Below are 21,296 nucleotides of genomic sequence, written 5' to 3' on the forward strand. Positions count from 1 at the left end.
AGAGGCCACAACCGTGAGAGGCCCCCGTACCGCAAAAAAAAAAAAAAAAAAAAAAAAAAAAAAAAAAAAAAAAAAAATTGAGCTCTTCGACTCAGAGGAAGAGAACGATAAGATTTCAGAGCAGAGCAAAAGGCAGACCAGAAAACTGCGGGGTCTCAACTTCTGCCAAAAATCAGAGCCCTTCCTAGCTCCAGGATGGCCTGTGTGCTGTGTGGCCTCAAAAACTAACATTATGCTCACACGCTGGTGTTCTATATCATTTGCAGGGCTCTAGTTAAAATGTCCAAAACAACAACAACAAACAAACAAACAAAGAGCCTGCTGTGTCAAGGGAACTGCTTTTCTGGAGGCTAACGAATAAATCTGTTAATACACCCAAATACAAGGCACTCCGCAAGACACAGAGAGCACAAGACAGATATTATATACACAACAAATGTCCTAGAACACCAGTGAGCCTAGAAACACACCAAGGTCATTAGTAAAGGTCAGGGTTCCAAGCCCCAGGTGTCAAGGAAGGAAAGCTTCCAAGACAATATTCAAGGAAAGGAAGTTTCAGGACATAGAGACCACAGGTGTGTTGTTGATTCTGAAGGAGCACTTGGTCAGCGCAAGGCTGGTCTCCCAGTGCATCTGTGTGAGAATGTCCTTGCTCAGAAGGCTGGGTAGGGCCAGGGACCAAGGCAAATAAACTGTTTATTCAGGTCAGAAATAAAGGTGGTAAAGTCCCCCCAAAATGCCCAGTGGAGGTTCAAGACAAATAGGAATCCGTCTCTCTCTTACCCTTTTCTCTGACGTGAGCTTTACAAAAGTTTATCTCCATCCAATGTAATAGGATAGTCTTGTTTTAAGGGCAGAATCAAGAACAAAAATTGTTTTTAGGATACCTTTTTAATTTTAGGAATCTAAACCCCCAAGAACCTAAGCAAGGCCCCAAAATGAATTTTAGCATTCTGTAAGCTATGCTACATGCACATCAGGAAAAACCATGGCATTGCTCGAAAGAATGAGGCAGATCTGCATGTAGTGACATGGAAAGATGTCAGGGACAAATTGTTCAACATAAAAAGCAAGCTGAAGAGCAAAGTAGACAGTAATATACCATTTTTGTAAAACAAACTATATACATGTGTTACACGCATAGACATAGAAATATTTTTTCCACAAGGCGTGGTTATGGGCCAGAAAGAACATACATAACCATCAACATTTGTTTCCTTGGGGAAAGGGATTAGAAAGAAGGGTAGAGCATGTTCCCTTCTATTTCATACATTTCTGCAGCATTTGCATTTTCTTATAATAACTATGCATTATCTCAATTTTTAAAATTTAAAGCAAGATTCTGTTCAAGGAAACAGCAGACTATTCCCAAATAAATGACTTCTCCTTATTGCTCTTTGAGCCACAGCTACAATATCCAGCAATAAATGAGGCTCTTTCTAAATGGGTTAGTTCTTCATCTTTAAGACAAGAAGAACAGGAAGACACCTGAAAGTCAGGAAAGCATGAGAAAGAATGAGAGGTGTTGTGGGCCATGTGGGCAAGAATCACATTGAATTCCACAGCTGTACTATCTGATTATCACAACACCAGACTAATTCTAGAGAGATGGAAAGACTCACCAGATAAAGATTATTTTTGTCCTGAAAGGCATACTGTAACTGGGGGATCCAAGGGCTTGTGCTCTGAGATAATATGTTCTGTTCTTCCTCAAAATATGAAACCTAGGGGGAAAAGAAACTGTTTAAAACAATTATAAACAACTAAGCGTGATGGGGAAAATGCCCTTTGCTTAAACTGATAATTCTAGTTTTGTTTTTTTTTTAAAAAAGCCATCACTTAGCCCAACATTCCACAAATCTCATTCTTCTGCCTACTTTGCTCACCATTTTTGCCAGATCCATAAAATATGTGTCCAACTATTTACTTAATGTCTTTCTTTAAAGTCAACTCACTACTTTTAAATCTAAATCTCTTTCTCTTTACCTTCCCTTCCTGAGCAATTCAGTCCTAAAGCCATCAGATGGAGAACCACCAGGTAAGCATCCACGACAGGTGGCAAGGAGAGCCATGGTGGCCCAGAACAGGGTGACTGGTCCAAGCAGGGTGAGGAAGGTCATCACGTGTAGGGATGGCCTAGAGCAGGGCATCTGAACCTACCAAGGGGAGGGGGCAGCAGCAAACAAGTAGATTGGATGGACACAGGTGCATAAAATAAGTAAAAAATATTAAGGGTGATATCAGAGGAGAGAGTTACAAACATGGAAAGTGTGAAAATTACAACGAACCTTGTGAAGCTGGATTGGACTTGAAAGTGTTGATGTGAACACGTGGTTTTCAACATATAGAGATAGACACAGAAATAAACAGAGATGTAAATGTGTGTGTGTCTGTGTGTGTGAAGGTAGGTATACTGCATACATGTACATGTATTCCCTGGCTTTGTCCACTGAAAGGCGTCTGGGAGCAATGACATCCCAATAGCAATCAGAACACCTAATGCCCAGATCGTGGCCTCTAAATACCATTTTCCACTTAAAAACAAAACGAAAAGAGGTCCTTGGAGAAATGACTGATTGCAGGTCTCGGGCAGGTAAAGTAAAAGTGTAAGAGCCTGAACGTCTTGCTGTATCAGAAAGCAACACAACTCAAAGATGAGGAATATGTCAAAAGGACACAAAAGCCAACCTGAAGAGATTTTTTTTTTTAATTTAATTTAAATTTTTTAAATTTTTTAAATTTAAATTTAATTTTATTTATTTTTTAGTTCCCTTTTCTCTCACTGGCCAACTTGGGGACACTTTGAGTATAAAAATATATTATGACAGGAATGGATTGTAACTCACTGACAGGAAAATGCAAGTCCATACAGATATAAATAAATTAATGGATTGAATTTTATTTATTTTTTATACAGCAGGTTCTCATTAGTTATCTATTTGATACCTATTCGTGTCTACATGTCAGTCCCAATCTCCCAATTCATCCCACCCCACCCCCACTTTCCCCCCTTGGTGTCCATACGTTTGTTCTCTACATCTGTGTCTCTATTTCTGCCTTGCAAACCGGTTCATCTGTACCATTTTTCTAGATTCCACATATATGAGCTAATATACGATATTTGTTTTTCTCTTTCTGACTTACTTCACTCTGACAGTCTCTAGGTCCATCCAAGTCTCTACAAATGACCCAATTTTGTTCCTTTTTATGGCTGAGTAATATTCCATTGTATATATGTACCACATCTTCTTTATCCATTCGTCTGTCGATGGGCATTTAGGTTGCTTCCATGACCTGGCTATTGTAAATAGTGCTGCAATGAACATTGGGGTGCATGTGTCTTTTTGAATTATGGTTTTCTCTGGGTATATGCCTAGTAGTGGGATTGCTGGGTCATATGGTAACTCTATTTTTAGTTTTTTAAGGAACCTCCATACTGTTCTCCATAGTGGCTGTATCCATTTACTTTCCCACCAACAGTGCAAGAGGGTGCCCTTTTCTCTCACTGGCCAACTTGGGGACACTTTGAGTATAAAAATATATTATGACAGGAATGGACTGTAACTCACTGACAGGAAAATGCAAGTCCATACAGATATAAATAAATTAATGGATTGAAAGTTTGATGAGAAATAGGTATTTCCATAGTTTGAAAGTATCTCCTTCCAAAATATACGTATGTAATTACAAAGGGGAAAGGAGTAACTCCACAGTGGAGAAGTGTGGCAGATATCAAAGTGACATCCTCAGGAATGTGACAAACTGAAACTGAGACTCACCTGCTGGGATGCAATGGGAGGAACAGAGCATCCTGTCTGTGATAATCCTGCCCGAACCTGAATCTCAGCAAGAGCAACATCAGACGAATCTTTTACAAAATAACTGGCCTATAGTCTTCAGAGTCGCCAAGGTCACGAGCGTCCGGGAGAAATCAAGGGACTGTTCCAGACTGACAAGACTAGAGGGACAGGACAACTAAATGCCACGTGTGATCCTGAAGCGAATCCTTTTGCGCTAAACGACCATGGAACAAACTGGTGAACCCTGAGTGGGGCCTGAGGATTAGATGGTGGTAATTTTATCATGGTTGATTTCCTGATTTTGATGGTTGTGTTGTCATTCATGGGAAAATGTCCTTATTATAGGAAATGTATTCTGAAGTACCTGGAGAAAATGGGGCATCGGGTTGGCGAGCGATTTTCAAATGGTTCAGGAAAAGGAAGTTGTTGATACTATATGTGATAGTTTTGTGTGTCAACTTGGCTAGGCTCTAGCACCCAGTCATTCAAGCCAACAGTAATCTAGGTGTTGCCGTGAGGCTGCTGTGTAGGCAGTGGTTAACTTAGTAAAGGAGGTTATCCTTGATAATTTGGGTGTGCCTCATCCAATCAGCTGAAAGGTCTTAAGAACAAAACTGAGGCTTCCCTGAGAAAGAAGAAATTCTGCCTCAAGACTGCATCACCAGCTTCTGCCCGAGAGTTTCCAGCCTATGGACCTGCCCTACAGATTTCAGCCTTCCTAACGCCCACAGTCAGGTAAGTCATACACATATGTGTATGTTTGTATAGTCAATGTGTACATGTATGTATATTCAATGTGTACATGTATGTATAGTCAGTGTATAGATAGCATGTATCATATATATATATATACTATAGAACCTTGACTGACACACTATACCTGTGACTTTTCTGTAAATTTGTGACTGTTTCCAAGTAATTTAATTTTAAATACACCTTCTTCCATTTTGTTCTAACAGTAACATCTGTGAAAGTGCCAGGTTTTGATATGCCAGTTAATATTAAACTATTACACGTTTTAAAATGGTTCTGTCCATGTACTGCCCAAAATCACCATGCACACCACCAGTTCAACCTCTAACACATCTGGGAAACACCAACCCAACCCCCGAAATCTACTGTGTGGGATTTGCTGATCCTTCTCTTTTCCTGGCACATAAAAAGTGTTCAGTGAAGGCTGGCTGAACGGAAGGGTCTACACCTTCTACTTGCTTATCATCGACACCTCGTCTGACCCCTGAAGCTTCTATTAAAACAAACGGTCTCTGAGGACCTCTTCCAGTTTTCATGGAGCTCTGGGCGGGGTTGCTGGCTTCTCCTAGGCGACAGGTCTTGTTCACAGGATGCTACTTCTTCTCACCTCCTCTCTGGCACTTCCTTCCCCCAACTCCCTGTGCTGACTTCTCTTCTCACACCCTTCAATTCCAAAGCCTCACCGTGGCGCAGGTAAGGAATGGGTGGGTGGGTTTAATTAGCTTCCGGGTGCGTGCGATTTTTAAATCCCCCAGCCCACAGCTTGCAAGGGGTCATCTCAAGTCATTCGCCTGGAGGAACGCACACCTATGTGAGTGTCTCTATCACTTGCCTGCAGGGCGGTAGACGCTGAATTTGCTTCCTTTGATGTGCACCGTTTCCCACCTGAAATATAAGCAGCACGAGGCTACATCTAACGCCTCTTCCAAGGACCTGGGAACACGCCAGACACGACAGGGGCTCAGCAGGTGTGGCCTGATGACAGGTGGTTGTTAGGTGCTGGGTGGCTGAGTGAGCATCTTCCACGCCTCTCTTCCGAATGATTTGCCACTTCCTGTCATTTGTCCTTTCTGTGAAGTTGCCCACATATTTCATTCCTGAATGCACGCCACAGCTTTCCTGGATGCTGACAAGCAGCTTCCCGCCCTCCGCTGAGCCTCTGACTGGAGACCACACAAAGTCACGTAAGTACTCAGACCCAGATCCCAGCCTCCTCCTTCCACAAACCTACGTGATCCCCAAACGTCTCACAAATTAAACTGCGACTCCGAAAAGCAGTTCTTGGGGAGGGAGGGTTACTATTTAATGGGTAGAGTTTCCATCTGGGACGATGAAAAAGTTCTGCAGGAAGACAGCGGTGATGGTGGCACACTGTGAATGTACTTAATGCCACTGAACTGTACACTTAAAAATGGCTAAAATGGTAAATTTTATGTTGCATGTATTTTATCACAGTAACCAAAAAAGGGTTCTTGAGGTTTCCCACCAATCACCCCCTCCCAACTCCAATATCCTTATTTCTCCCCATTTCCCAGTCTATTCGTTCTAAACCACTTAACAAAAACAAACAAACACATCTGTGTAGCATTCTAATACTCACACCTCCAGGACGGCACACACACCACGCTTCTACCTGGTACGTCCTCGTCGCTTCGCTCTGCCCGGAGCCATGCTGCCTTCTCAGCACTGTGAACCCTCCCTAACTGCCTCTGGCTCACCCACACCTCTCTTCATTCTATCGTTCATGAAGCTGCTAACTGCTCCCTCTTCTGTGATGCTTTAGCTCCTAAGTTCCTGCTTTAAGGATCTGCGTTTCACCTCCACTTTCCAAGGTTGTTCTAAAACCCTGAAATTAACAGCCATGGAGCTTCGATTCCTTTTGCAGGCTTCCCACGGAGCTGGGTCCATTATCAGACACATGATATGCACTTGAACATGGGTAACTAATAAATTGCTCTCTGAACACCAAGGCCGAGGACCGCCTGTCTAGAAACAAGGCAAATGAATCAATACTGTCTGGAAGCAGTAGCCTTGTTTAAAAGAGAGAAAAACACAACAAGAAAGGTAACTTCTCACCTGCTCTCCAACCAGCAGCTCCCTAGCCATAGAACAATTTAATTTCTTCAGAGGCCTGTCTTAAAATCAAATACACATGCCCACAACACAAATATATAAGATGTGTACGAAAGCAAAGGCTATCTGACTCACCCCATGACATGCACATCTCTGAATCCCCAAGGGACGGTCATGAAAGATCATCTCCAACTCATTAGTGAAAAGGCCAAGTTGGTTCTGAATAATATGCAACTATAAAAACATGATCAAGCAACCCAGGGGAGCCTGTCAGTCTTCAAAATTAGTCAATGTCAGTTCAAGAGTGTTCAGACCTTCCTGGCTGTGCCACCGTAATTAACTAGAGACGCAGAGGAAAACGGGCTCCATCCCAGATGCCAATTCAGCAGATTCTCATCTCTGCAATGAACATGCTGGTACAGAAAGGGGGAAAATGCTGTGATGTTAAATGCTCCTACCTGCTCCTGGGCCAACAAAGCCTTCTTCTTCATGACTTTCATGGCATAGACGTCCCCGGTCGCTTTTTCTCTGACCACCTGCACTTCGGCAAAGTTACCGCAACCTACGACACTTCTCACTTCAAAGTCCTTTGCCGAAGGCTGGAGCTCCTGCAACTCAGCTATGATGTCAGAATCTGCAAAAGACGGAAGAGTGACTCCTGATCCATAACGTGCTTCAAATACGTGCATCTTTATGAAAGGGAAAAGAAAGGAAGAAAGAAGCAAGTGTTGCTATGTCTTCCCTAGCTGTCAGAAGACACTTAGTCACTTTCCCGTCATCGTGAATAATTATAAAATCAGCATAAAAGTGTTTTCCTATGCTAAGTTAAAATTAAGGGCTCCAGAAATTCCAAAGCACGGTTTCCATGGCAGCTATGATTTGAATCCTGTAGACGTAGAAAATAGGGGAAGGAGAACGGAAATCACGCTTTCCTTCCTCCTCTCTGGAGGCTGCAGGTCAGTGTGCAGTCAAAGGTGCTTATCAGCATTTAGATCAGTTTATAATGGACGTAAGCAAAGTGATCCCCATGTCAGTCGACTTTGGAATTGACTTCCAGATCATTCCATTCTGACTACACGTGTCCTGCTCAGTTTTATCCCACTAGCCCAAGTCTTATTTCCCTTGGATCGTGTCAGTAAATACCTTCCTGGCCTTAATATGCGGCAGCGCTACCAAAGGAAAAAAAAAAAAAAAAAAAAAAAAAAAAAGGCCTGAGCCCAAGGAACCAAATAGAGCCCTGACCGTGGTCCTGCAGAGCTGACATATCACACACCTGGATGGGTTTGCAACTATCTTTTCTCTTAGCATATAGTCTATTCCTTCTCCGAGTGCAATCTCTCAGTTGGTGTCTTCACCTGCCCTGACTGCTTTAACAAACCACCACAGACCCATGGGCAAAGCGGCTTAAACGACAGGCATGTATTTCTCAAAGTTCTGGTGGCTGGGAAGCCCAGCAGACTGAGATCCTGGAGAGAACCCGCTTCCTGACTGATGGACAGCCACCTTCTCCCTGTGTCCTCATGTGGCAGAAAGAAAGGGAGCCCTCGTCCCTCTTCCTCTTCTTCCAGGGACACTAATTCCATCATGGGGGACCACCTTTATGAATTCATCTAAACCTAATTATCTCCCAAAGCCTCCACATGTTGGGGGATAGAGCCTTAACATATGAATTTGGGGAACTGGAGGAGGGGGCGGAACAGTGAGAGATTCTCAGTGTTTAAAGTATGGACTAAACGGGTGGCAGATTTGGAATCTAACATATATTTATTAACAGCACTAAGCTGGGGCATCGCTGGATTTGCAACAACTCTAATGTCTAAAGAATAGAGTGGAACATAATTATTAGAGAAATGCAAGTCAAAACTACAATGAGGGATCACCTCACACCAGTCAGAACTGCCATCACTAAAAAGTCTACAAATAATAACTGCTGGAGAGGGTGTGGACAAAAGGGAAACCTCTTGCACAGTTGGTGGGAATGTAAATTGGTGCAGCCGCTATGGAGAACAGTATGGAGGTTCCCCAGAAAAACTAAAAATAGAGCTACCATATGATCCAGCAATCCCACTCCTGGGCATATACCCAGACAAAATAATTCGAAAGGATACATGCACCCCTATGTTCATAGCAGCACTATTTACAACAGCCGAGACACAGAAACAACCTAAATGTCCATCAACAGATGAATGGATAAAGAAGATGCGGTTTATATATATACAATGGAATACTACTCAGCCATAAGAAAGAATGAACTAATAAGAATCTGCTGTATAGCACAGGGAACTCTACTCAATACTCTGTAATGGCCTATATGGGAAAAGAATCTAAAAAAAAAAAAAATAGTGTGTGTGTGTGTGTGTGTGTGTGTGTGTGTGTGTGTGTGTGTGTGTGTATAACTGATCCACTTTGTTGTATACCTGAAACTAACAACACTGTAAATCAACTATACTCCAATAAAAAATTTTTTAAAAAGAAGAATGAAATAATACCATTTGCAGCAACATGGATGGACCTAGAGATTATCACATTAAGTGAAGTAAGTCAGAAAGAGAAAGACAGATACCATATGATATCACTTATATGTGGAATCTAAAATACGATACAAATGAACATATCTACGGAACAGAAACAGACTAAAGACATAGAGAACAGACCTGTGGTAGCCAAGGGGGAGGAGGGGTGGGGGAGGGAAGGATTGGGAGTTTGGGATTAGCAGATGCAAACTAGCATATACAGGATGGATAAACAACAAGGTCCTACTGTAGAGCCCAGGGAACTATATTCAATATCCTGTGATAAGTCATAATAGAAAAGAATATGAAAAATATATATATGTATAACTGAATCAGTTTGCTGTACAGCAGAAATTAACAACATTGTAAATCAACTATACTTCAATAAAATATTTTTAAAAAAAGAATAGAGCGGAACAGTTATGACTGACCAAATCCTTCAACCCCGCCTGATATAGGGAAACTGCGCCATATAGAGGGTTACACTCCTAAGCAAGACGAGAGAAACATGTAATCAAAATTATCCTGGAGAATCCCTCAGAAAGGCGCCATGGTGAAGACCAAGGGACTCTTGAAATCCCACGGGTACCCTGGAGCGATCCTCATTTCTGTGGGTGGGCACCAGATAAAGCTGGGAGCCACACTCCAGAGTTACAATCACTCAGAGTGTTGTTCACACAGAGAAAGGGACAGAATCCAACAAAGGGAAAAGCCACTTCATAACCACAGTCACTTGTCAACATATTAATGAATTAGCCGATATAATTTTAATTGTTGTTACCCACTCCCTTTCTTTGTTGCGTGGGTGGAGTTGAATTCACTTGGCTCAAAGGCTCATACGATGAACATCACTGCACTAACCACATCTCTTCCTTCAACAGTCATCCTAAAAACACCTTCTTTTGGCCCCTTGAGTAATCAGGCAAGAGGGGCGGGTGGATCCGCATGAATTCTTCGTGACCGTTGGAAAACAAAAAAATAAAGAAAGAGCGCTTTCAGGGAGAATTCCATGCAGAAGCAAAATTGAAAGCTGCACGATATTTTCCTTTTGCCCTGACATCACTATGCCAAGCCCAGCCTTTCTGCCCTGCCCTCTTCCAAGTTTCTTTCAGATCTAGTACTTGAGTTTTGAATTATTAATTCCCCAAATATGCTGGCTTGAACCTGATTTCATCATTGCTCGCACACAAGGCCAGGCTCTCCTGATTCTGTTAGGCCTTGGGCCCCCATTTGCTTACAGCATTGTCCAACTTAATAATTCTGGGTCTGTCACTGGTAACCACCAGGCATCTCAATCACCCAGGGAGACAAAACTGCTCGCAGCCGACACCATCACGATGCTCTCAGAATTCTGAGACACCATTCCACGTCGCAATGTTGTCATCCAAAGGCTTTTGGATTTTTTTTTTTCCAGTTTAAAAAATCTTGTTACAAGTTGGACTTAAATCATATATCAATTACGGATTGCTCACTGGACAATGAAAGAACGTATCAGAAGTCAGTTTTCACCAGTGGACTTTCATCTGCATGGGTTTCCATCTAAATGTCCAGAAGGTCATCCCTGCTTTCGTCACTCTCCACGGTCAGCTGCTGGGTCCACCACTTCTTAACCTCGGAACCACAGGAAGCTGTGTCCGTCATGGGGTTCATTCTGCACACGGCAGATTTCATTGTAGTCCGCCCTCCAAATGTGTAAGTTGACCAAAGACACCAAGTGGCTTATTGGTTTTGGTGCCGAGGGTAGGCGCCATTGCCCAAACTTCCTCTGGGGCTTCCTGGCCTTGGCTGTGTCCTGCCAACTCCCTCCCCTGTCCGACAGGGTCAGGCTTTCGGATTATTAAGGTGAACAGGTGAGATGCTAAACTCATGTCCATGACTGTGAAAAAATAACCCTTCGCAACTTCTCTCCCTACCAGCAACTTCTGTGACTTCAAAACCACAGCGACCCTTCATCCCTGCCCACTCTGAGCCCAGTGCAGGCTGAACATTGAGGGGAGGTAAAGACCCAAAGCATGGAATGAAAATGCAGTCAAAGAAGGACCTTGTCAGATATATATTTGAACCCAGGAGGCAAAAGCCACCACAGATGAGTGTACTACTTTCTTTTTTGAAACTCAGTATTGCGACACTTCAATCTCTAGGAATTCATCCTTCACAGAAATGCTCCAAAGACATACATATCAAGAGACTTATGATGAGCACTGTTTGTTACAGAAAAAAAAATCAGAAACAACCTAGAGGTCCTTTAGTAGGAAAGGGGAGACAGCCTGAGAGTCCACCCACATAAAAGAATATTAGGCACATGTTTAAAAGAATTCAGTAGCTCGACCTCCACTGGAGTCTATGTTCTTCAAGAACAAGGATTTTTTTCTGTTTTTTGATCACTACTGTAAACCCAGTACCCAAAACAGAAGCTGACACATACCGAGTGCTCCAAAAATAAAACAGTGCTCCCGTCAAGTAAATATTTTGCTAGGTGAGCAAACCTGGTGGCAAAAGTATGATAAACATATGAGCCATTTTGCATCAAATTAAAACACAGTAATATTAGAACATGCACGGAAAAGGGTTCATTGCTCAAGCTACTGGATTGGTATGCAGGGGCTCATGACACTCGTCTCTTCACCTTTAGGTATGTTTGAACATTTCATAATAAATATTTTATAAGGAGAAAAGAAAAATTGCAGTACTACGCACCAAATCGTTAACAGTGGTTATCTTAGGAAAGATTTTGAGAGATTTTCTCCCACTCTAACCTTTTATATTTAATTTTGTATTTTAAAAATATTTTTATTAAAATATAGTTAATTTACAATGTTGTGTTAGTTTCAGGTGTACAGCAAAGTGACTAGCTATACATATATATTCTTTTTTAGATTCTTTTCCATTATACGTTATTACAAGATATTGAATATAGTTCCCTGTGCTATACAGTAGGTCCTTGTTAGTTACCTATTTTATATATAGCAGTGTGTGTATGTTAATCTCAAACCTCCCCCCTCCTTCAGTAACCATAAATTTGTTTTCTATGTCTGTAAGTCTATTTCTGCTTTGTAAATAAGTTCCTTTGTATCATTTTTTTTTAGATTCCACATATACATGATATTATATGATATTTGTCTTTCTGTCATACTTCACTTAGTATGATTATCTCTAGGTCCATCCACGTTGCTGCAAATAATTACTTTGTATCATGTTTGCAATTAGGGGGAAAAAAACTTCTTAAAGTTACATTTTGCCCAAAGTACTAAGGCTGTGAACATATGCTTGCCTGCAGCGAACTGAGTTAAAAGAGGGTAGAATCTCAGCTACTGTCAGATCACCAAGAACAGCCCAACTTTAAACATTATCAACACTTTGTCTGCATTTTGTTTACAAAGCAGGCATCCCAGGCTGTAGTTGGCCAACCCTTCATGGAGAGACCACACAGAAGAGCCGTATGGAGAGGAAGAGGCCCTGAGATTTCACCGTGAGAGAGAAAGGCCCGCTAGTCCCAGAGTTCTGGGTAGTGGGGGGCTGTCCCGTGCATTGTAGGATGTTTAGCAGCATCTCCGGGCTCCACTCATTAGCTGCCATGAGCCCCCTCCCTGCCAGCTGTGACAACCGAAACTTTCTCCAGATACTGTCAAATGTCCCTGGGAGGCAAAATCACGGCTGGTCGAAAAACACTGGGGTCACGTGAAAAAATACGAAATTGGGGAACCAGCACTCAACTCTCCCACCACGTGGAAGTCAAGGAGAGTCGAGAACAGGGTGCATTCGTGGACTTCCCTGGTGGTCCAGTGGCTAAGACTCCACGCTCCCAAATGTAGGGGGCCCGAGTTCGATCCCTGGTCAGGGAACTATATCCCACATGCCGCAACTAAGACCCAGTGCAGCCAAATAAATAAATAAATACTTTAAAATAAATAAATAAAACACAACAACAAGGTGCGGCAGGGCCGATTCATGACTTTCATAGTCCCTAGGCACTTTTGCCTTCGTCAGTCCCTTGCTCCATAAAAAATATATTTTACATAAATATATATATTTTTATGACCACATTGGTATAAAGATGAATATAATCCAGAGTCATTATACATTATTAGCATACCCATATTTTTCTTATGATTTTAAAATAAATTTAAACTAATTACAATAAATTCAATTTATTAAAATTAAATACTGTGCGTGCTAAGCACTGTGCTTACAATGCCTAATGAATAATCAGCTTTGAGTGAGTGTAAAGATGGAGCCAGAGGACGTTATTTAAGTCCTTGGAACCAGCCATGCCTAAAATTTGACCCATCCCTGGACTATCAGTTTCATAAGCCAAAAGAAAATCACTTTTTGAGATAAACAACAAAGTCCAACTGCATAGCACAGGGAACTATATTCAATATTCTGTGATAAACCATAATGAAAAACAATATATACAACTGAATCACTTTTGCTGTACAGCAGAAATCAACACAATGTTGTACATCAACTATACTTCAATCAAATAAAAAAAATTTTTAATTCACTTTTCGGCCTAAGCTAGTTTGAGTTGAGTTTCTGTCACTTGCAACCAAGAGGCCTGACTTATCCAGTCTCCCAGAGACAGAAGGTGGAAGCTAAGCTTAAAGGTGAGTCCGTCTAAAGCAGAGTTCCTACCCACTCCCACCGACCACAAACGCATCCCGCCTCTGGCATCCTTCTAGTTCTCTCTAAGCAGGACAGTTTTCAGGAAAAAGTTCCCCACACTTACACTTCTGGACAAAGTTGCTCACGTGCTTAATCTTCATCAGAGCAGGCTGACTGCATTCTTTAAAGAGAACAAAGAGGGCATCTAATATCCCTTCTCGGGAAAGAGGAGACATCTGCTGTTGAGTCATGAAGGGTGGTTTCCCCTGAAAACAGCAAACAGCAGATGGAGACACTGTCAATAATGAAAAGCTTTGATCAATAACATCCACGCAGAGTAAACTGCAAGCCACCAACTCGACCAACTGCTCACGACACACACTAACAACATAATTCGGTGGCCTCGTTCTTTAAAGCAACATCCACTGACAGTCATTAAGTTATCACTTGTACATTCCATCACCGTGGGCTTCTTCCTCCAGCACCTCGGGAGAAAAACTTCACCAGCATGCCAAGAATAAGAAAAGGTCCTTCTTTCTTAATGGTCTGAGGCTCGTGGGGACATTTACTCTGAACCCTGCTGGTCCTGTCACATCTCCATGTCTCTGCACTAGGACACAATGATTGCCTCTTCCTCCCTGTGTTCCCAGAGGTTTGCTGACATAACTTCAGTTTAATTCACTTGAACAATCTAGGGTCGTGTAAATGGAGTGACTGCACTAAAGCTGAATTTATTCACGATCTCAAGCAACAGCTGCAAACTGGCAAACTGCAGCTAGCCCACAGACATGTTTTGTTTGGCCTGTGGTATTTAAAATAATTTGAGTTATCTGCCAATATTGAAAAATCAGGGGATTTCACAACAAAAAAAAGGGGGGGGGAGGGGAGGATTTCTGGCTTCCGGTGAGACCCTGGCAGGTCTGGCAACAACGCCCCCATCCCTGCCTGGGGGTGCTGAGCTGCAGCTGAGGAGCGCTGCCCCTCTGGGGAGCAGATGTGGTCTGCATGTCACTGCAGACCTGACGCGCAGCTCTTCCATCTGGCTCACTCGACTCCTTTACGCTGCCTGGCCCCCAAAGACATGAGTTTGCACCCCTGGTCTAGAGCAATGAATCCCATGTGCCAAGCTGCGGATTGTGTGCAGGTCTCTCTGCAAAGCTGGCCACCAACAGTTCCTCTAACTCTGAAGGCACTTGCCACTGCACCCACCAAGAGTCGGAATCTACTTCCTCTCCCCGTGAATCTGTGCCATCGCCATGACTCACGTCAACCAACAGAACGTGACATAAGGGATCATGTGTCAGTTCAAGGTGGAGCCCTTAAGAAGTCTGGCAGCTTCTACTTTTGCTTTTTTGGGGAAGCCATCCACCAAGTCAAAAAGCTTGGGCTAGACCAGGGGTCGGCCAAATCTGGCGCACTGACTGTTTTTTTTGTTTGTTTGTTTGTTTTGCGGTACGCGGGCCTCTCACTGTTGTGGCCTCTCCCGTTGCGGAGGACGCGCAGGCTCAGCGGCCATGGCTCACGGGCCCAGCCGCTCCGCGGCATGTGGGATCTTCCCGGACCGGGGGCACGAACCCGTGTCCCCTGCATCGGCAGGCGGACTCTCAACCACTGCGCCACCAGGGAAGCCCCTGCCTGTTTTTATAAATAAAGCTTTATTGGAACACAGCCGTACCTATTAACTTACACATCGTCTATGGCTGCTTCTGTGCTACAATGACATAGTTGACTAGTTGCAGCAGAGACCGTAAGGCCCATGACATCTAAAATACTTATTATCCACAGAAAAAAATTACAAGCCCCAGGTTAGACTGACTGAATAATGAAAGACCTTTGGAGAAGAGAGGTCAGGAGAACCCTGAGGCTCCCCAGTCAGCAGTTGGCACCCAAATGTTCCAGTCCCAGCCAAGCTCCCAACTCAGTACAGCCCCGTGAGTGACCCCAGCAGAAGAACCACCTAGTTGAATGCAGCCAACCCACAGAATCATAAGACAAAATAAATCACTGTTGTTTTAAACTTTGTGAGTGGTTTGTTACACAGCACTGGATAACAGAAACAGACTGGCTACATCTGAATCACTTGGAGAATTGGAGCACTTAAAAAACAAACAAAAACCAGATTCTCAGGTTCCACCCCAACCTACTGAATTCCAATTTCCCAGTCTGTAGCTTAGAATATGTTTTAGTAACAAGTCCGCCCTAGAGAGTCAGACCTCAGCCAGGTTTGTGAAGCACTGGGTCACAAAAGGCCACCCTTCTGTCACTTTAGAGTTCTGCCACTACCTGGGAAACTAAGATTCTTTGTTTCTTCTGTTCCTTAATGAGTTTAAGCAGCTGTTCCCAAATACAGTACTGAGTCTTAACAAAGTTTTCAAGTCTGCCATGAAATGAGAAAAGATGAACACCACGTGATGACTCTTTTATAAAGCTACGTGTGTTCATATTGTAAAACTGTCCTTTATTCTGCAACGATGTCCTTCCTCTCATGGTATTTCTTAAAATGTCCTTTCTTTATGAAATAAAAGGATCAGAAGATAATATGATTTTCTTTTTTCTGTGTGTTTTTTTTTTTTTTTTTTTTAGTGGTACGCGGGCCTCTCACTGTTGTGGCCTCTCCCGTTGCGGAGCACAGGCTCCGGATGCGCAGGCTCAGCGGCCACGGCTCACGGGCCCAGCCGCTCCGCGGCACGCGGGATCCTCCCGGACCTCAACCACTGCGCCACCAGGGAAGCCCCTGTGTGTTTTTTTACATTCTTTACTTGGCAAAATAGAAAGTTGGCAAACCTAGGTCAGCCCAGCAAATTTGTAAAATTTTGCTGGCTCGAAAATCTAAAAGTCTGCCAACCACTGACCTAGAGCTTGTGGGGAAGTTCTGTTAAGTAGAAACTGAGACCCTGTCTAAAGTACTTACCTAAATGGAAAACAAAACCACTACTCTCTATCCAAACCTCATTAAAAGGGCGCTGGGATAGGGATAGAGTAGGATAATTAAATAGTTTAGAAATCCCACTAGGGGATCAAGGACAGAGAGGGAATTTTAAGGGAGTCTGGGAGACTGTTGTAAGCTAATGACCACTCAAGAAAAGAATCCAGTAACCTAGCAACAATCTATACTACCTTGAAGGAAGACCAGGTGCATCCAAGTACCAAGCACACTAAAGCTACAAGTCCTGATAGCTAAAACACAAGACAATAGATATGGGGTCTAAATCTTTTTACACGAAGTCAGGAAGTTAATGGTCCTTGAATAGTAGCATTTCTGCATGTAGCCAAGACAGAAATATAGGTGAAAGGAGAAAGAAACTAGGTGAAAGGGGACATTATACTGAAACCTGAGATGAATTACCATATTTTAGTATATGTTACCACTCTCCTGCTAATATACATGATTTAAATAGCACCAAGACAGTCCCGGTTAGACCATATAGGGTCAAAGGAGGAACTAACGATGTAAGCCTTGCTGTCTGCCCAAAATGAGAAAAAAGGTGGTCTTCTCCCCTCCCCACTTTTTCTTTGACTATAAAAATGTAGCCCCTCTTTGTTCTCGGGACTGCATTCCCTTGCTGGCTGTTTGTATCTCTCACAAGCATCCTAGGCTAAGAAACTCACTCTTTGCCTTTTCTGTGCTGAGACAAGAGAACCTGAGCTTCAGTAAGTCCTGACACCAGGTGAGCGTTTTCAATCAAAAGACAGTGGGTTCAAGTCCCCTCCTAAGTCAGGGATCGTGGGTTCAAGTCCCATCCAAGAAGGAATGCAGTTTCAGCTGGAAGGGGGAAAAACAGTATCCTTACCTGTTTATATTAAGGCGAATGTTAGGGTTACGCTACACTTGCAAATAACAGCTTTCCTGGGGGCGGGGTAGAACTCATTAGTTTAAAAAAGAGATGAATTAGGGGTTTATCCACAATCCTGGCTGTTATAATGACATTTAAGTACAAGACACACTTAATAAACCCTGACATACTCTGGCGGTATTGCCCAGCAGTTACCCACAGACCAAAAACTGGGCGTGGCTTTGCCATTTACAAGCTGTGTGATTCTGGGCAAGTCTTTGTCTCCCTCCGCATCTGCACATGATAAGCCCTTAATAAATTCTGTCATAAGTTGGAAGTTTTGGAGTAAAACGATAAAGGGGCTAAAAAGTGGTAGCGCTCAGTCAGCTGAGGTTAAAAATAGACTATTCATTAGTGAAAAATATCTCATGACTTAAATGGTGACGGGGATGGTCCCACCTACACTTCCAATCTGTCCTCATTCTGATCTGTTTGAACATTCCCCAATACCAGTATCTTAGGAAAAATGTCCTCAAGATCGTATTAGTGTTGAAACTAATATAACACTGTAAAATACTATTACATTTAAACCAGTATAGTTGGTTTAAATGTAATAGTATTACTATTAAATACTATTAAATTTAATAGTATTACTATTAAATTACTATTAAATAGTATTACTATTTATCATCATACAGGTATCATACAAAAATGCCTTCTTAAATATAACTACTGCTATGTGAACATAAATTTATTATTACTGGGCTTCCCTGGTGGCGCAGTGGTTAAGAATCCACCTGCCAATGCAGGGGACACGGATGCGAGCCCTGGTCCAGGAAGATCCTATATGCCGTGGGGTAACTAAGCCCATGCACCACAACTACTGAGCCTGAGCTCTAGAGCCCACGAGCCACAACTACTGAGCCTGTGCACCTAGAGCCCGTGCTCCGCAACAAGAGAAGCTAATGCAGTGAGAAGCCCGCACACCACAATGAAGAGTAGCCCACGCGCAGCAACGAAGACCCAACACAGCCAAAAATTAAATAAATTAAATAAATTTTTTTCAAAAGCCTATGAGAGCATGTATTAATTGGAAAGAAAAAGATCAGGAAAGACTGCTAAAAAAATTATTATTACTGTCACTAATACTATTTCTACACTTATTATTAATAATAGTTACCATTTATAAAGGGCTTACCAAGAGCTGGGCAAGAAACTACGTACTTTACATGGATTATCTCATTTAATCCTCACAACTCTGTAAATTAGGTGTTATAACCTCTATTATAAAGAACGGAAAATGGATTTAGAGAAGGCAACTGACTCGCCCAAGGTAACACAGCTAACAAGTACTGGGGCCAGGATTTAAACCTAAATCTTCACCACTATCTGTATTGTCCCTTTGACTTACGAATACATAAGTCAAACAAGGATTTCTACATCAACGGTGTTCCACCTACATCAGAAATAAAAGAATTAGAAATCTACGTGGAAAAAAATCTGACAACGTTAAGTTTTAATCCTTTGGGGTGATGGAAATGTTCTGTATCTTGAAAGGAAAGGGGGTTTCACAGGTGTGGTATTTATCAAAACTTTTTTTTTTTAATCTAAACCATAAACATCCCTTGAATGAAAAAGATTTCTATATTTCAATAGGATTACAAGTACAGAAATTTCGGTCAAAAGAGTGTCTTTGTTCAATTACTTTTCTTTAATAAAAGGACAAACTTTAGTACAGAAGTGTAAAGTGTGTGAAGTCATAAAAAAGGTCTTCCTTCCAGGGCAAGTTCAGCTACCCACTCCTGTCTGAACAATGGCTCCTTTCCAAAACTATCAGTGCGTATGAAACACCAAAGGGGATTTTCTCCTGGATTAGCCTCAGTCCTATAACAAAAGCAAAGGTAACAAAGAGGTTCCAAGGAAACACACAGAGGTGAGCAAAGTTGGCAAGCCAGTCTGTTACCTGGAAGAAAAGATTCAACCTGGAGGCCCGGCTGGCAATGGATTCAGCAGCACCAGCGTCCGGCAGGTTCCGTGCTCCATACTTGAACTTCAACATCTCCCCACTGGTGATGAAGGGAGATAGGTTAAATGTGTTCTGCAGATTTGAGCAGGAAGGGCTTGAGAGATCCCAAGCTCCCTCAGGATATCAGGAAAGGGAGGTGAAAATCAGCCATCACTGGGTCTTGGGATGCTCAGTCTGGTGACGGAGATTAAAAATCAGATTTTTATTCAGTGTAACAGGAGTAACACTTATCTGACATACTCTCTTACTTAAAAGTTTGTTTATCTGCCCTCCTGAGAATGTAAGCTCCACCAGGGCAGGGACTTTTATTTTCATATAGTGGGGAAACATATAGCCCGGCACATAAATACTAACAGCTATTGAATAAACCACTGAAAATAAGCAAATTACATAATACAGGCATGTTGAAAGGTTTCAAGCGCCATGGGGTTCAAAAAAAGAAAAAAAAAAAAGAGCAAAATGGGGCAATTGGGGCATGGCAGTGTGTGTATAACAGTGGTGTCAGAGTAACGTCACTGAGAAGGTGACATTTGAACCAAAACCTGAAGGGCGTTAAGCAGCAAGCCTTGCTGATATTTGGGGAAAGAAAAGTATCCCGGGCAGAGAGCACAGCCAGAGCTAAGGTTCTGAGGCAGGACCTGGGCTTCTCTAACAATAGCTGGGAGACCAGAGGGGCTGGAACAGGGTGAAAGAGGCAGGAAGTAGGAGTGATGGATGGGTAAAGCAAATTAAGGGCACACAGATTCTAAGGCGCTGCCAGCCGCCACTAGTAATGCTGACAGGAGGCAGGGCAGAATAAACACAGGACCCCACCAAGCTTGAGAAAGGAACAATTCCTCTGGCCCCAGCATCGCCTGGCCGACCCTTCGGCTCTGGTGGAAGTGGGCCAGTGCACCGCCAGCCTAGAAGACCCTCCCGATCCCCGGAAGCCCTGGGGGCGGAACCGCCGCCCTCCCGGCTCCGAGAGGCAAAGCCGGGATTGGTGTGGGTGGAGGAGGCCCTTCCCCAGGTCTTGCAGAATGGGGTGGAGGGGAAATTGGGCGTGGGGGGGACCAGACTCACGCTCAGCCGACCCCGCCAGTCAACACGCCGCTCTGCCCCGGGCGTCCCGCCGCAGCATTTGAACCCGGGGAACGGCGCGGGCGGGGCCCAGATAGTCTGGACCAATCAGCGTTCCCGCTCCTATGATGGACAGTTGTATCTCAACCAGGCCCTGCCCAAGTCCTTAAAGGGACAGAGGAAGTGAAAGAGATAGCCAATCAAATTGTTTCTTCCTTTGACTCATGGCCAATGGGAAACGGGGAGGGCAAACCCGACAGGGCAGGTCTTGGAAGTTTGAAATTGGCGGTTAAGCACAAGGATGCAATTTTGAGTGCGCGTCTGTTTGTGTCTGGGATCTCTGGGATCCCGGGGCCGTGTCCCCTGCTCGCTCTCAGGCCACCTGCGAGGAGGAAGACAGCTAGGCCGCTCTGCCTGGTGGTCTTGTTCCTCAATCCTGCCTAAGGTCGAAGTACTTGTTACTTTGGTAAACCAGCTGGTTCTCTGCTATAGGCTACAGCTGAGGCAGCAAATGTTTTGAGTTTGAAATTCCACCTGCCTCGATGACTGATTGTCCTGCAACAAATAGGTGAAGGTATTGAGACTGTCTGATAGGACATTTTAAAATAAAGACAAGAACTTAGTCAATTCACTAAAGAGGAAATCCAAAAGGCCAACAAATATACGAAAATATACTCAACGTCATTCGTAATCA

General features: G+C 43.2%; 1 protein-coding gene across 1 annotated transcript in view; it reads right to left on the bottom strand.

The window, feature by feature from the left end:
• Positions 1-19,632, bottom strand: part of LOC112064099 (citron Rho-interacting kinase-like) — a 40,682-nt gene extending 21,050 nt beyond the window's left edge. Inside the window, exons 1-4 of the mRNA XM_024120947.2 lie at positions 19,481-19,632; positions 13,869-14,010; positions 7,085-7,260; positions 1,623-1,724 (exon numbers count right to left, since the gene is read on the bottom strand). Coding sequence (XP_023976715.1) covers positions 1,623-1,724; positions 7,085-7,260; positions 13,869-14,010; positions 19,481-19,576 — 516 coding nt within the window. The 5' untranslated portion in view covers positions 19,577-19,632. The remainder of the gene's footprint in view (positions 1-1,622; positions 1,725-7,084; positions 7,261-13,868; positions 14,011-19,480) is intronic.
• Positions 19,633-21,296: the final 1,664 nt, after the last annotated feature.

The sequence above is a fragment of the Physeter macrocephalus genome, chromosome 19 (assembly GCF_002837175.3).
Source record: "Physeter macrocephalus isolate SW-GA chromosome 19, ASM283717v5, whole genome shotgun sequence".
NCBI lineage: Eukaryota > Metazoa > Chordata > Mammalia > Artiodactyla > Physeteridae > Physeter > Physeter macrocephalus.